Here is a 14,235-nt window from a genome sequence, read left to right on the forward strand (position 1 = left end):
TAGTCATCACCACCCACCGCCAACTCTTGGGCTACTCTTTTACCAACGAATAGTGAGATTGACCGTCACATTATAACGCCCCCACGGCTGAAAGGGCGAGCATGTTTAGTGTGACGGGGATTCGAACCCACGACCCGCAGATTGCGAGTCGAGTACCCTAACCACCTGGTCATGCCGGGCCTAATTTTCTTAACTATGATACGATGGTACTATTGGTAGGGAAGGATTAATCAAAAGGTAGAGCCCACGGTGCTAATGAGCCCAATTGAACAGGAAGTGGCTTACTTGTTAGCATGCCGAACTGTGATTCAAAGGTTCATGATTCATGTTGCTTCAAAAATACACTCCGAATTTTGGGGCCGCGGGTGCTCTATAAGAGTGACAGTCAAATCCCACTATTTATTTAGAGTAGTCCAAGAGTTGGCGGTAGTTGCTACTTTATTATTTAGCAGTTCCAGTCTTCGAGTATCTTTACGCGAAAATTCTGAAACAAACAAACAAACAAGGGGCCCAGAACAGCTATATTTTACCGGAAACCCGGATTCAGATTCGTGACAGAACTAGAAGGGCAAGGCCATATGGATACAGAATGACCATAAGAAAAGTAATTATAAAGATAAGGACGAGTCTCTGGCAATTATTGCTATTGAAAACAGGTAGGAAACTATTTTTAATAACTTTATCATATAATTGTTTAAGTTGTAAACTACAGTCTTTTAAAAGGTTTAGATTTGGTAAAAGGTAGCCCTGATGGATATCATTTTAATGAAAAACAAAATGAAGGCTTGTATAGAAAGGGAAGAGGGAGGGAATAAAACTTGCTTGTGAGTCCACAACTGTCTTAATTCGACCCTGACTATTGGACTACAAAGTTTATCTAACAGGCTTGTTGAACGTAGAGAATTTTATTAACTCTGGTTGCGAACTATCCTTCGTTTTATTTTTTATGTCTTCACTATTTATTAACCTGTATGGTATTATTTAAATTACTATTAAATGTATTAATTCACGCGTGACTTGATTAACATAGAAATTTACGGAAGGAACTACTTTCCGCCATAATTATCAGCAGCTTTAATGTTGAAGATAAGACAAATCCAAATATAATATATTACCAGAAATAGAATGTTCATTACCTATTTATAGAAAACCAAATGTAATATATGGCCAGAAACAGAATATTCAGTATATCTAACTGTAGAAAGCCAAATGTAATCTACTGTCAGAAAATAGAATGTTTGTTCTCTCTCTAGTGATTTGTGAATGTCTTACTTAGGTTTTAACAGAATTTTCGTCTTTATCTTTTTTCTGATGTTCCAAGATATGTGTTGGAATTCCCCACTGTTGCGGTAATTAGTCCTAAAGAGTAGTTATATAAAAAGTGTTTTCGTTGAAATAATACCTTGTTGTTGTTGTTTGAAGTTAACCACAAAGCTACACAATGAGCTATCTGTGCTCTGCCCACCACGGGTATCGAAACCCTGTTTCTAGCGTTGTAAGTCCGCAGACATACCGCTGACCCAATGGGGGGCCACGTTGAAATAACATATGAAAAAGAGTGTATACAAAATGATGCCTGTAACACGAGGAAGTCAGATAAATATCATCAGGCTAGTTAACTACACTATAGTTTCTAAACTTCAGGAAAAAAATACTAGCACCAAAATCAGCTGAAAATATACTTCGTCACAAAATACTGTGATATTTGTAAAAGGAAGCTTTAAAATAAGACTAAAAAACACTAGTCTTAGAACAGTTCCTGCTTTACCACACCCTCTGTTTGTTTGTTGTTGAATTTCGCGCATAGCTACTCGAGGGCTAGCTGTCCCTAATTTAATAGAGATAGACTAGAGGAAAGGCAGTTAGTCAACATCATCCACCGCCCATCATATTATAACGCCTCCATAGCTGAAAGCATCGGCGGTGTGGGGTATTCAAACCCGCAGACTGCGAGTCGAACGCCCTAACCACTAGGTCATGACAGGCCATACTGACCTATTTCTTGGTTTTTATTGGATTAAATCAAATTGATATATGTTACACTTCACCGCCTTAATCTAGTTCACACTGTAACTATTGCTGTTCAAGTAACAGATGATATAAATAGGAATCTTGGCCACTACTATATCTGTTGTATCCCAGCTGATCTAATGGGCCCTGGTATTTAGCGAAAGGCCCCCTCGGCATTGGATATAGCAGATACATTGTGGTTGTCATATTATTACATTATTCAGGGTGTTTTAAACTTAAAGATTTATTCGATGTAAAACACTTGATATGCTATATAATACACAGTTTTCACTGAGGGCGTAAGCACTGTTTGAAAATAACGATATTTATCTGTTAGTTTGTTTCAAACGTATAAGAACATCGGGTAAACTTAAGTAACATGCAACTTACGCATGTTTACAGAACTTTAAATCGTTATACATGACGTAGACACTCACCTGTTCTACCCCCAATTGTTTCGTATTTCCTTACAAATTTTCCACGCATGTTTTCTTGATTTTTGATATTACAATCATCATTTTCAAAGTCACAGACATAGTCTGGAACCTCTGGTGGAGGAGGACGGACTTCACCTGTAGTTTTGGTAGGATTAGTTTCATCGAAAGGTGGATTAATCTCGAATTATTACACATGTAGTACTTCGCGATTAAGATCCAGAATAAAAGAAAAACATCTATCAACAAAAGTTACGTATCGAGACGTTTAAGATAAAATCCTTAATTCATCAGGCTAAATCATCTGCAAATAGTTAGTTCGAAAAAGTTAAGACGTAAAAAAAAGTACGCATGTGAGTTAATACGGGCGCAAAGTACGAAAATTACAATAAGCCTATATTGGCGACGCATATTTTTTTTACCATATTACTTTTAATACATAAATAAAATCAACAGAAAGAAAAAAAATCATCAAGACGCTTCATTGTTTTCTTTATATTTGAAACAATTTTGAACGGTGTATGATGTTAGTTTATGTCGAATTTTTCCTATTTATCATTTATGGTGAATGAAAGATAACGTAAAAAGTAAATAAACTTGATAATATCTACAATTAATATAAGAAATCACCTGCCAAAGCACAGACTGGTCATCCAGGAAAGACTCCTCTCACAGAAAATGATTTTATCAAGTTGCACACATTCCACCCCATCAGTGCAGAATTGAACTACAAGTAGCCTTCAGGAAATGATTTAATCAAGTTGCACACATTCCACCCCATCAGTGCAGAATTGAACTACAAGTAGCCTTCAGAAAATGATTTTATCGAGTTGCACGCATTCCACCCCATCAGTGCAGAACTGAGCTACAAGTAGCCTTCAAGAAATGATTTTATCAAGTTGCACACATTACATCCCATCAGTGCAAAATTGAACTACAAGTAGCCTTCAGAAAATATTTTTATCAAATCGCACACATTCCACCCCATCAGTGCAGAATTGAACTACAAGTAGACTTCAAGAAATGATTTTATCAAGTTGCACACATTACATCCCATCAGTGCAGAATTGAACTACAAGTAGCCTTTAGAAAATGATTTTATCAAGTTGCACGCATTCCACCCCATCAGTGAAGAATTGAACTACAAGTAGCCTTTTTCTTTGTTTTACAGTAAACTATTTAAAATTCAGTGTCATATTTTTTGTTTCATTTTCTGAAGAGGAATTTTTTACCCAAGGACTACTGATACCACAAGAACCAGTGCTGGGTTATTGGAAAATGATTGCAGAATTAGGCAAAAGATTTACAGAAACAAAATTTTATGTTGATAATAACTACAATGAACATAAGAAATCACCTACCAAAGCACTCATAAAGTCTGTTTACTCTCCTTACGTCGCTGGCACTAAACCCAGGTTTCTTCCACACTAGTCCAATAACTACACCCGGTTTCTTGGGTTTCACGGTTTGTGAAACACCATCTTTTGAAAAGGCTGTCTCTCCATACAACATTACAGACTTATAATCAAACTCTTCGTTCATATAGTTGTTCTCCCACGGTTGAAGCTTGTCAAAGGCATATTCCAACCCTAATTTCAAAGTGATTTGAATAATTTCATATGTTAATAACAGTAACCCAAGATTTGACAACATAAAGAAACAGAGAAGATAGACAAAGCTTTTTTTTTTTTAATACAAACCCCTCCCACTCTTCAGACGGTTTGTAAAGTTATAACAAACTATAAAGCTTGTGATATGTAAAATATTCTATATATATATATATTGCATTTATGGCAAAACCACTAAGGCTATCTACCGCCGTCCCTAATTTTGAACAACGGACCAGAGAAAAGGCAGACAGTCGGCGGTACCCTACCGCTCACTATCATCACTAAGAGATTACCGTCACTCTTATAACGCACCTACGGCTTAAAGTGCAAGGAATATATTGTACTATTACATGGATTCGGAGAAGGATCGCCCGTTCTGAAATTCAGGGCCTACCCGCAATCAAAATGTTTAACAAAGATTCTCTGAAGAAAATCTCGTATACTGATGTAGAAATTTCTCAGTACTTTCAACAATGAGGTGTTGAATTATTTGTCATTCCTAGCCACAGTTACACCCACTGTGTTTATAAGAAATCTGATACTCGTAGTATATCAAATATCTTAAACACACAGTGTCATGTCAGTTATTAAAAGCTATAATAATCCAATCATTCACACTTTCATAGTGAAGTGGCTCGCATGTTAAGTATGATTACCACAAAACAAAATCGCGCTTCGCAATTTGGTGCCATTAATTTGTACTAAATGTGACGGTCTGACTTAAAGAGTTGTCCGTGACTGGTGTTGACTATCTGCCTTTTTTTCTAGTCTATTACTTCAAAATTAGGCATGGCAATCTCAGGTAAGTCTTGAGCAGGTTTGGGGGAAAATCGACAAACAAACGAGCAATAAAGCAAAAAATATACTAAATTACTTGAAGAGTTAAATACATCAATGATATAAAAGTTATTATGTCAAGATATGGTTTCACGTATAATTTATATTACAAGAACTGTTATAATACACGACTTAGTTAAACCAATTTAATCACTGATAAATATGAGGATGGCAGTTTCTGTACCAGTTTCATTCAAACAGATGAAGAATCATTTCCATTCCTTATTTTTAGTAAATTTTTTTTGTAGATATTTTGGGTATTGTATAAATATTTTTTAATAAGCCAATATGAAGCTTTATCGTTTTCTAAAAGTGAGTGTTTTCACTATAATTTTGTTGGTCGCCAGACAAGACTTTCACACCTAACCTGGTATAATATTGTCCCAGAATATTTCAATGTATTCATCCCTGTCAGCTCTGTTTTGCTCATGCCAGAACCCCACAGCATGCCCCAGTTCGTGGACCACCAAACCTTTCCAGTGACAGCCTGTTCCTAAGGACAACTGCTGCATTCCTCCCTGTCGGCCAACCATGGACCAACATCTATAAAAAAACGCAGGTGAAGTTTAGAACAAAAACACAAAGACGAAAATATACTTTCAACAAGATCAACAGCAGTAGTAAACACTCCCAATTAAAAATACGTCAATACATTTGGAATTGATATATTTTGGAAAAACACATGTTCAATTATAACCATAAATTCAGGGACTAGTAGAACTAAATCCTTCGAGTATACGAACATATGTTTATGTATAATAGTAAAAGTAGCAACTTTGTGTTTACTTTGTTTTTCTTGAGTTACTTCTGTTCGTGTTTACTTTGTTTTTCTTGAGTTACTTCTGTTCGGGTTTACTTTGTTTTCTTGAGTTACTTCTGTTCGTGTATACTTTGTTTTTCTTGAGTTACTTCTGTTCGTGTTTACTTTGTTTTTCTTGAGTTACTTCTGTTCGTGTTTACTTTGTTTTTCTTGAGTTACATCTGTTCGTGTTTACTTTGTTTTTCTTGAGTTACTTCTGTTCGTGTTTACTTTGTTTTTCTTGAGTTACATCTGTTCGTGTTTACTTTGTTTCTTGAGTTACTTCTGTTAGTGTTTACTTTGTTTCTTGAGTTACTTCTGTTCGTTTTTACTTTGTTTTTCTTGAGTTACTTCTGTTAGTGTTTACTTTGTTTTTCTTGAGTTACTTCTGTTAGTGTTTACTTTGTTTTTCTTGAGTTACTTCGGTTTTTAATGTACATTCTTCAAAATTTCATTGAAAACATTTATTCAATTACCATACAAAAGTAAAGCATTTCAATATTTGATTACTGTACAAAAGCCAAGCATTCTTAGATTTACTCAGACATTTCACGGATAATTTTTTGCTAGAAAAAACTTTCCAATTCTGTTATAGCTTATGTTAGTCGAACGCTGGGTAATATTTGGATCACTTAGATGGCACTGTTCAATGTACGCCAGTAGTTCTGATAGTAATACAGAAATCCTATACCCAACATGTTTCATTTGTTCGCCAGCATACCTTCATTCCACCTTCTTATAAAAGAAGGTGGATGTTAAGGAAAATTATCGTATCAGGAAGCAACTTACCCATTTAACCATTCAATCCTGACAAAATCTTTGGATTCTCTGGTTCTTTCTACAAACCGAATGCAAGTCTTCTTATGGTACTCTTCCATTCCGTCAAGGATGTAGTCACGGATGCTATCTAAAAGGTAGTTGTTGTTTTTTTCATTCATATATACTTTTACCGAATTCCTTTAAATTACCTTTTGAAGCAACTGAGAACTGAGTAAGAAAATATACTACCATCTTGTATAAAACATACAAAACATGAAGAATAGAAAACGTTTATAATAAAATAATAAATATCTTCTATGCCTAATTGATAATTTCACTTGAAATATTAGTGGCATAATACATTCGCGATTCACGAACTTCAGAGAATTTCTAAACTTCATCTGACTCATGTTGATACTATTTCTTTCTTAATCACAACTAAGATTTTATTGAAATCGCATATAAGTGTTTCTCAAACTGGGGACTGAGAGGGTATTCCAGTGATTCAAGTGACGCCCAAAATTTAATAAAAACATTTTATAGAATAAAAAAAATATTTTTCGTGAAATTTAATTTATATCAATTAAAACACTTAGTTTTGGAATATAGCTTTTCATATACATAGAATATTTTTCTAAAAAAAAGATAGATAGATATGGGGGGGGGTCCGCGAAAAAAAAGGGGTTTTCAGGTTACTAAAGTTCGAGAACCGCTGTCGTAAACCATAGGTTTCATATATAATGATTCTTCTTTTACAGTGTCTATATATATTCCGAAACAATTGAACAGTTAAATATAAAGAGCTCTGCAAGAGAGAAAATGTGATTAATGTTTACGTCAAGGAACTTTCATGAAGATGAAGGTCTTTTGGATGAAACATTGAAAACATTTTTGCTCTCGAACATTTATTTAACTCTTGTTTTTATATAATCGTGTAACAAGACGTTATGTTTCGTTTGATTACTGTGTTACGTGTATATTAAAAGAGCTAGAACTTATCAGGCCCTAATTAGATATTGGATAAACAACGAATTAAGTTCACGGCTTATTTTTATAAAAATAAAAAGTAACTAAAAAAAAAGTGACATAGTGACTCAAGCATCATCACTCACCTACTGAGGGTGCTAACTCATAATATACAATCCCTCCGGGCCATAGTAAAGTATGATCGACGATGGCATTACGATCCTGTTATGAGATGAATAAATATATGATATACTAATAAAATGTGCTTTCATAACCATACCCAAGAAATGTTAAACAATGAATTTTTATTCAAATTTATAACCTTCAGTATCTCAATCCATGAAACCATTACATATCATCACTAATAACATAATTTCTAACTATCGAAACATACAACCAACACAACTTGATAAATAATTTCAAACTATCGAAACATACAACCAACACAATTTGATAAATGTAGTGCATTCAATTCAAACACTACAATAAGATAAGCTTCAAATTCACCATCAGCACAAAGGAGGGATGTCCTAACCTCAGATCCAATCATTGAAACAGTAATAAAATATCAATCTATTCAACATACCAACCTGATAGCACAATGTCCATCTTTTCGTTAACACGATCAGATTATCTCTAATCTTGTGAAATTGTATATAATCCTAATATTCATGCTATAAGAAGCTTATCTTCTGCAGTCCTGCAAAACCGAAACTTTCAGTAAAGAGTCTGTACTCATATCAAGACACATGGTAGTGTGTCGTGCGGCCAAAACAACCTGCAGGACACAATGTGTGTTATTAACAGGAGTGATAGTTTAGTAAGTTTCACTTTTTGTAGCTCAAACTGTGGTAATCCAAGCTATCACATATTTCCAGTGGATATACTCTACTGTACTCTTACTTCACATACCAAATTTCAAGGCAATTCATTAAGAAATACACGAGATATAAAATCTCCCAGTTGAAACTTTATTTGATAGAAAAACATACTTAACTTTTATGGATTAGTTTTAAAATTTGGTATACTGATAGATCTTTACAGCCTACAATTAAGAGTCTCATTTGATGTAAATATAAACCGCATGTGCAAAGTTATTCAACAAAAACCGCTCAATTTTCACCAATTTTTTTTGCGCACGCCTACCTAAAAAGTCAAGTCAGCTATCGGTCTAACATTTTTACTACAGCTTTATCTACAAGTAAAAGTGGACTGTTTAGTTTTTGTCATTCGGATTAAAGACAGCTGATTCAGAGCAGCAAAATTACACGGTGAAAGCACGTGCAGGTGCACCAGTATTGGTTAGGCCAAACAAACTAGATTAGCAGTTTCTAGCTCAAGTTTTGAAAATAATCATACGTGTGGACGGTTATTATTAATTTATCTTTGCCAGCTTTTAAGCACAAGTTTTCTAAATCGTATGAAATTCTCCTAATTAAAGAGTGTTTAGCGTTACGTGATATTAGCTTGAGCAATTACTGTAAATAATGATGCTTGATACGGCTGTACCGAGTGCATGCAGGTGATGATAAGTACTGTTAATCCAGTTTTCATGACGTTACTATAAAGGAAGCTGTTAACACTGTTTTCGAGAATAGAAACTACCACCATATATTTTAAAGAATCTGGTTGATTCTGTAAAGTATATATCTGTTCCGAACAATAAGGCTGCGATCTTAAAGCTAATGTTGGTTACTATCGAGTGTCACTTTCTTACTTGCTGTGGTTTGTTGGTGTGTATTGATTACATACACGTGTCACAGATTTCTTTTCAATTTCACCAAAGGTAAAATTGAAAGGAGAATCTGTGACGTAGAGGCCTAGCGTGAAATTGAAAATGATCTGTGATATATGTATGTAATCATTAAATACTTGGTCCGATATATAATGTGAAATAATGATTTAGGCACGAGCTCTAACATTATTCAAATACCTAATATTTGAGGTTACTTTATTGGTGATTGAAAAGGACTGCAAAACTGCATTAGAAAGGCATGATATCTAATCAAAAACACCTTAGGTGTGAAAAAAAGGTGCGACCAAAAAAGGATTTAGCGTACGACTTAAAGGAATGAAATTCAAATTGGTGGCCAAACTGGTAGCTACACTTATAGCATTGATAAAAATTTTACAGCAAATATTCATTCATTAGTTAACTAGGCCGTGTTATTTGTTTACCCACCATCATGCTCCAAGTTCAACAAATAACTCAGCCTGGCTAACTAAGGAATAAACACTTGCTGTAAAATTCTTATCAATGCTATAAGTGTAGCTACCAGTTTTGCCACCAGTTTTGATTTCATTCCTTTAAGTCGCACGCCCAATTCTTTTTTTTTTTTTTGGACGGGCATTTTCTTCACACTTAAGGTGTTTTTTGATTAGATCATAAACTATAAGATAATAAGATAAAGGTTTCCTCTCATGTTCAAAAGCATTGTATAGTAAGATAGATGGTCGGACAAAGAGACAGACACTTATCAGTGTATAGCTAGAGAGGTGGACAGGCAGAGAAACAAGTAAACAGTCTGATATAATACTTAACAGACAGACAAACGGATATGTAGAAAATTGAGAGGGTGTATAATACTTATTTTATTCTTTTTTTTTAATCTGTTACAGACTAACCGATTTTATTCAAAACTTAAACTTCGAAACACATTTTAACGGCCTATTTTTTATGTTGTTAATATGGTCTAAAGGGTTGAATACTATCCCTAAACCTTAATCGACGATTTATAAACTAAAATGTTTTGTTTCTTAAATTCTGTACTTTCTACATGTCCCCGAAACCATGCTGAACCATTTAAGTCTAATAGCTGAAAAATATAGATCAGGCCGTTTAGTTTTATATTATTTTAATAATCACTCAAAATATTAACTTGTTCCACACGATCGCATGTTTATTAAACGACCAAAATCGTATAATCTTAAGAAACGTTAGTACTAGAGGGTTGAAAGTTATATTAAATTGTTGAGAATATGTTAATCATGAAAGAAAGCATTTCGATATCACTTACAGCATAGGGATTCACACCTGCTATGTCACCTTCGAATAGATCTAAAAGATAAATAAACATATTTTACCTTACAGCTGTCAGCGTTATGTTTACTTGGATATTTTCATAGTTACATAAAAAAGTAGCATGGTAAGATAAGCCATAAAATTATTGTCAGGTCAAAGATGAATAAGTAAATTAACTTTAATTGTTACATAGTTTTATGTTACATAGTTACATAAAAAGTAGCATGGTAAGATAAGCCATAAAATTATTGTCAGGTCAAAGATGAATAAGTAAATTAACTTTAATTGTTACATAGTTTTATGTTACATAGTTACATAAAAAGTAGCATGGTAAGATAAGCCATAAAATTATTGTCAGGTCAAAGATGAATAAGTAAATTAACTTTAATTGTTACATAGTTTTATGTTACATAGTTACATAAAAAGTAGCATGGTAAGATAAGCCATAAAATTATTGTCAGGTCAAAGATGAATAAGTAAATTAACTTTAATTGTTGTTAAATGAAAACAAATGAAATTAACATTAAGAATATATATGTGTGTGTGTGTGTGAGCATATTAACTTGTCAGTATTTTATAACATGTCAAGCTTAACATATTCTCCATACAAAACTGTCATGGGCTATTAAGATAAAAAAGAAGAGCGAAAACGTAATTGTGTTCTACCCACCAAGGGTATCGAAACCCGATATTTAGAGCCGTAAGCCTACAGATATTCCACTGAGCTACAGGGCAGCTTCCATTTGTGAGAACGCTGAAGTTAACAACTACACGAACGTCAAAGAAACACAAAGAGAAATAATATCACTGAGTATGACGACTAAGCAGCGCTAAAAATCAAAGAATCAATTAAAATTACAAACTAGTACTTATCTCATTTCTATACGAAATTCAATAAAAATGTCTAAGCGAGTCAAATACGATAACTGTTATATCTGTAGACATCTGAACTAATTCTCAAACGTCCGAGTCCAAAAAGAAAAAAGAAAGAAGATATTTCAATATGATGCTGGTGCACGGCTTACTTAAGCTGAGATCATTGGACCAGAAGTAAGTTTACCGACTAAAATCTGGGGGTTAAAAACCTCGTGGTGGACAGTTTGTTTATTTGAATTTCGCGCAAAGCTATGTGAGGGCTATCTGCGCTAGCCGTCCCTAATTTAGCAGTTTAAGACTAGAGGGAAGGCAGCTAGTCATCACCACCCACCGCCAACTCTTGGGCTACTCTTTTAGTAGGATTGACCGTCACATTATAACGCCTCCACGGGCGTTATAAGAAAAGAAAATGCGCAACATCATGACACCAGCTGTATCTCCACAAATTTCATTCAGAATAAAATATAATTGAAATGTTGAGATTTTTAACTTTCTCTTGATTTAATTTTAATAACACTTCTTTTTGATGAAATAATTTAAAAAAAATCGGAACTTTAGCCCCAATTGTCGATATTTAGCCTCCTGTTGGAATTTATATTTATATTGAACAAATAAATACAATTTTCGCCCGTGTACAGACAACTAGTCAATAGACGATGCAAAGAGGTAAAATACGTGGATTTACAACAGTTTTCAAGCATACGTCGTTAAAAGTTTCGTTAAAAAATTATCTTGCTGTTAAAAGTGTTTGTGTGAAGAGGACACCGTTTAAAAAGTGGATGTGAGATGGCCTGTTGCCCCCTTTCTCCCGTTTCCGGCGATTATGCTCAGAATAATAATAAATGGGGTCAACTATAAGAATGTTGGCAACACGCCATAAAGAACGCAGGCATCACATACCAGAACTCCATTCCAACATCTTGAAACATCCCTGAAGTTGTGATACAACTACAAAAGCATACAGTTTAAAAAAAAATTATCCAGTGGTGCACAGAATACATTTTTAATAGTAAAAAACAGAAAGAGACCATAAGTTGAAGCCTACCTCGAACGCTAATGTATCCCCAATCTGCTTACTATGTATTTATGATTATGATAGCTATAGAGTGATAAGTTATAAGTTTCGATAACACCATTCTCTCTTTAACTATTAAAATTACATTTACCACTAAATTTTGTTTTAGATGTTTCACTAGCATTCCATAATAGGAGTATATAATATGTTTAAAACATAATAACATTAATTTCACACCTCTTAGACAAGAGTATTATAATTGCAATCTGGATTTTAAACGTATTGTTGTAATTTGTTTAATTGCTAGAATTCTCAAAAGATGGCGTTTACCTTCATGGTACAGTGGGCTATCTCCAAGGCTCCTCAGTGGTTCTAAGGAAAGAAAAAAGCTAATTATTTCAAGATAAATTCTAGATGTTGGTGAATATAAAACTGTAGTTTTAAGGCAGTTGTCGCTTTGATATAACTTCGTTAAAATAATATCGATATATTATTTGCTGTCCTCACATAAATCTTTAAAATTAGACATACGAAAAAGCAAACTGCTTGATAAAAGTACATTTGTTCGCCAGTATAATTTTTTTTTCATTTAAAGCTTAGATTATCATAAATGAAAGAATACTAAGCAAGTCGAAATTATTGAATTCACCCACTTTTAAAATACCTTACCTGTATTATACTTACTGTTTATTGGAGAGGCCGTAGCCCCAGTGATGATCAGCAGTGTCAAAAACCTAAGCATATTCATAAGTCGTATTGTTAGCTGAAAGTTTTAATTTATATTAGGTGTTGAACAGTGTGCAAACCTCTTTATCTTATGGTTCTGTCTTCCATATGTCTAGTCCAGTGGGAAAAGCTTTATCATCATGTAGCAGGAATCCCTATCAACACTTGTGCAATTGAGGTTGTAACCAGTTATTCACATGTCAAAAATTCACTTTTTTATTGCTTTGTGTATCCTGTTCGATCACAAACAGCTAGCTCAATGTTTCAAGATAAATTCCAGATGTTTCTAGATGCGAAGATATGAATTTACGTTGTTTGTCATTTTGATAAAAGAAAAAAAAACTTATTGAGAGAACAAATCTACATCGGAAATTGATGTTTTCAGTGGCGTGTTTGATCGTATGTTCCACTTTAGAATCAATATCAGTAGGTCAAAAACAAAAATGAAACTTAAAGTTTTTTGTTATAAAGAACAAAATATCTTAAAATAAATGTATAATGTGGTATGAAAGATGAAGCTTTTTAAAATATTTTTAACAGTAAACCAACTCGATATTACTACAAGTGCTGCAGGTCAGACCACTACTTCTACACACATATATAGATTGTAATTATTCAGGAAATAAATAATTTATAAGTAGTTGCAACATTTATATAAACAAGCATTTAAAGTTACAGTTTTTAATGCCGAAATGTAGACAAAATAAGAGTAACGTGAAAAAAATATCTTCTTATTTTATTAAACTTCACACAAAGCTCATGAGCTAGCAGTTATTTCCAATTTTTACTGTTAGACTAGAATAAAAACAGCTAGTTAACATCCGCCACCGCCAACTCTTGTCAAACCGAACAGCGGGATTTATTCCATGACTCTTCTACAGCCCTAAAATTCGGAGTGTTTTTGGCGATAACGGGGCGCTAGCCAGATATCCCCACACCCACAGTCAGGCATTCCACGAGTTATTATCATGATTATCTTGCTATTTCTCCCTCTGTCTCTCTCTCTCTATATATATATATATTGTTACGTTTCCGTTTGTTAATTGATTTCCCGTAAATTCGTTCCGACGAAACTTTAACGACACAAGTCCTTTCTTAATTAAAAATGGTTTATTCTTTCTGAATATAACTCTACGATACACTTAATTTCAACAATCGCTATAACAACGAACGTTAACTTC

At 33.8% G+C, this 14,235-nt stretch overlaps 1 protein-coding gene across 1 annotated transcript in view; it reads right to left on the bottom strand.

Annotated features, from left to right (window-relative positions):
• LOC106459182 (astacin-like metalloprotease toxin 1) overlaps positions 1-13,106 on the bottom strand; it is a 22,321-nt gene extending 9,215 nt beyond the window's left edge. Inside the window, exons 1-8 of the mRNA XM_022385609.1 lie at positions 12,998-13,106; positions 12,659-12,700; positions 10,433-10,473; positions 7,562-7,637; positions 6,480-6,597; positions 5,259-5,434; positions 3,806-4,033; positions 2,431-2,582 (exon numbers count right to left, since the gene is read on the bottom strand). Of these exons, the coding sequence (XP_022241317.1) occupies positions 2,431-2,582; positions 3,806-4,033; positions 5,259-5,434; positions 6,480-6,597; positions 7,562-7,637; positions 10,433-10,473; positions 12,659-12,700; positions 12,998-13,076 (912 nt within the window). The 5' untranslated portion in view covers positions 13,077-13,106. The remainder of the gene's footprint in view (positions 1-2,430; positions 2,583-3,805; positions 4,034-5,258; positions 5,435-6,479; positions 6,598-7,561; positions 7,638-10,432; positions 10,474-12,658; positions 12,701-12,997) is intronic.
• Between the last annotated feature and the right edge of the window lie 1,129 nt (positions 13,107-14,235).

The sequence above is a fragment of the Limulus polyphemus genome, unplaced genomic scaffold (genome assembly GCF_000517525.1).
Source record: "Limulus polyphemus unplaced genomic scaffold, Limulus_polyphemus-2.1.2 Scaffold572, whole genome shotgun sequence".
Taxonomy (NCBI): domain Eukaryota; kingdom Metazoa; phylum Arthropoda; class Merostomata; order Xiphosura; family Limulidae; genus Limulus; species Limulus polyphemus.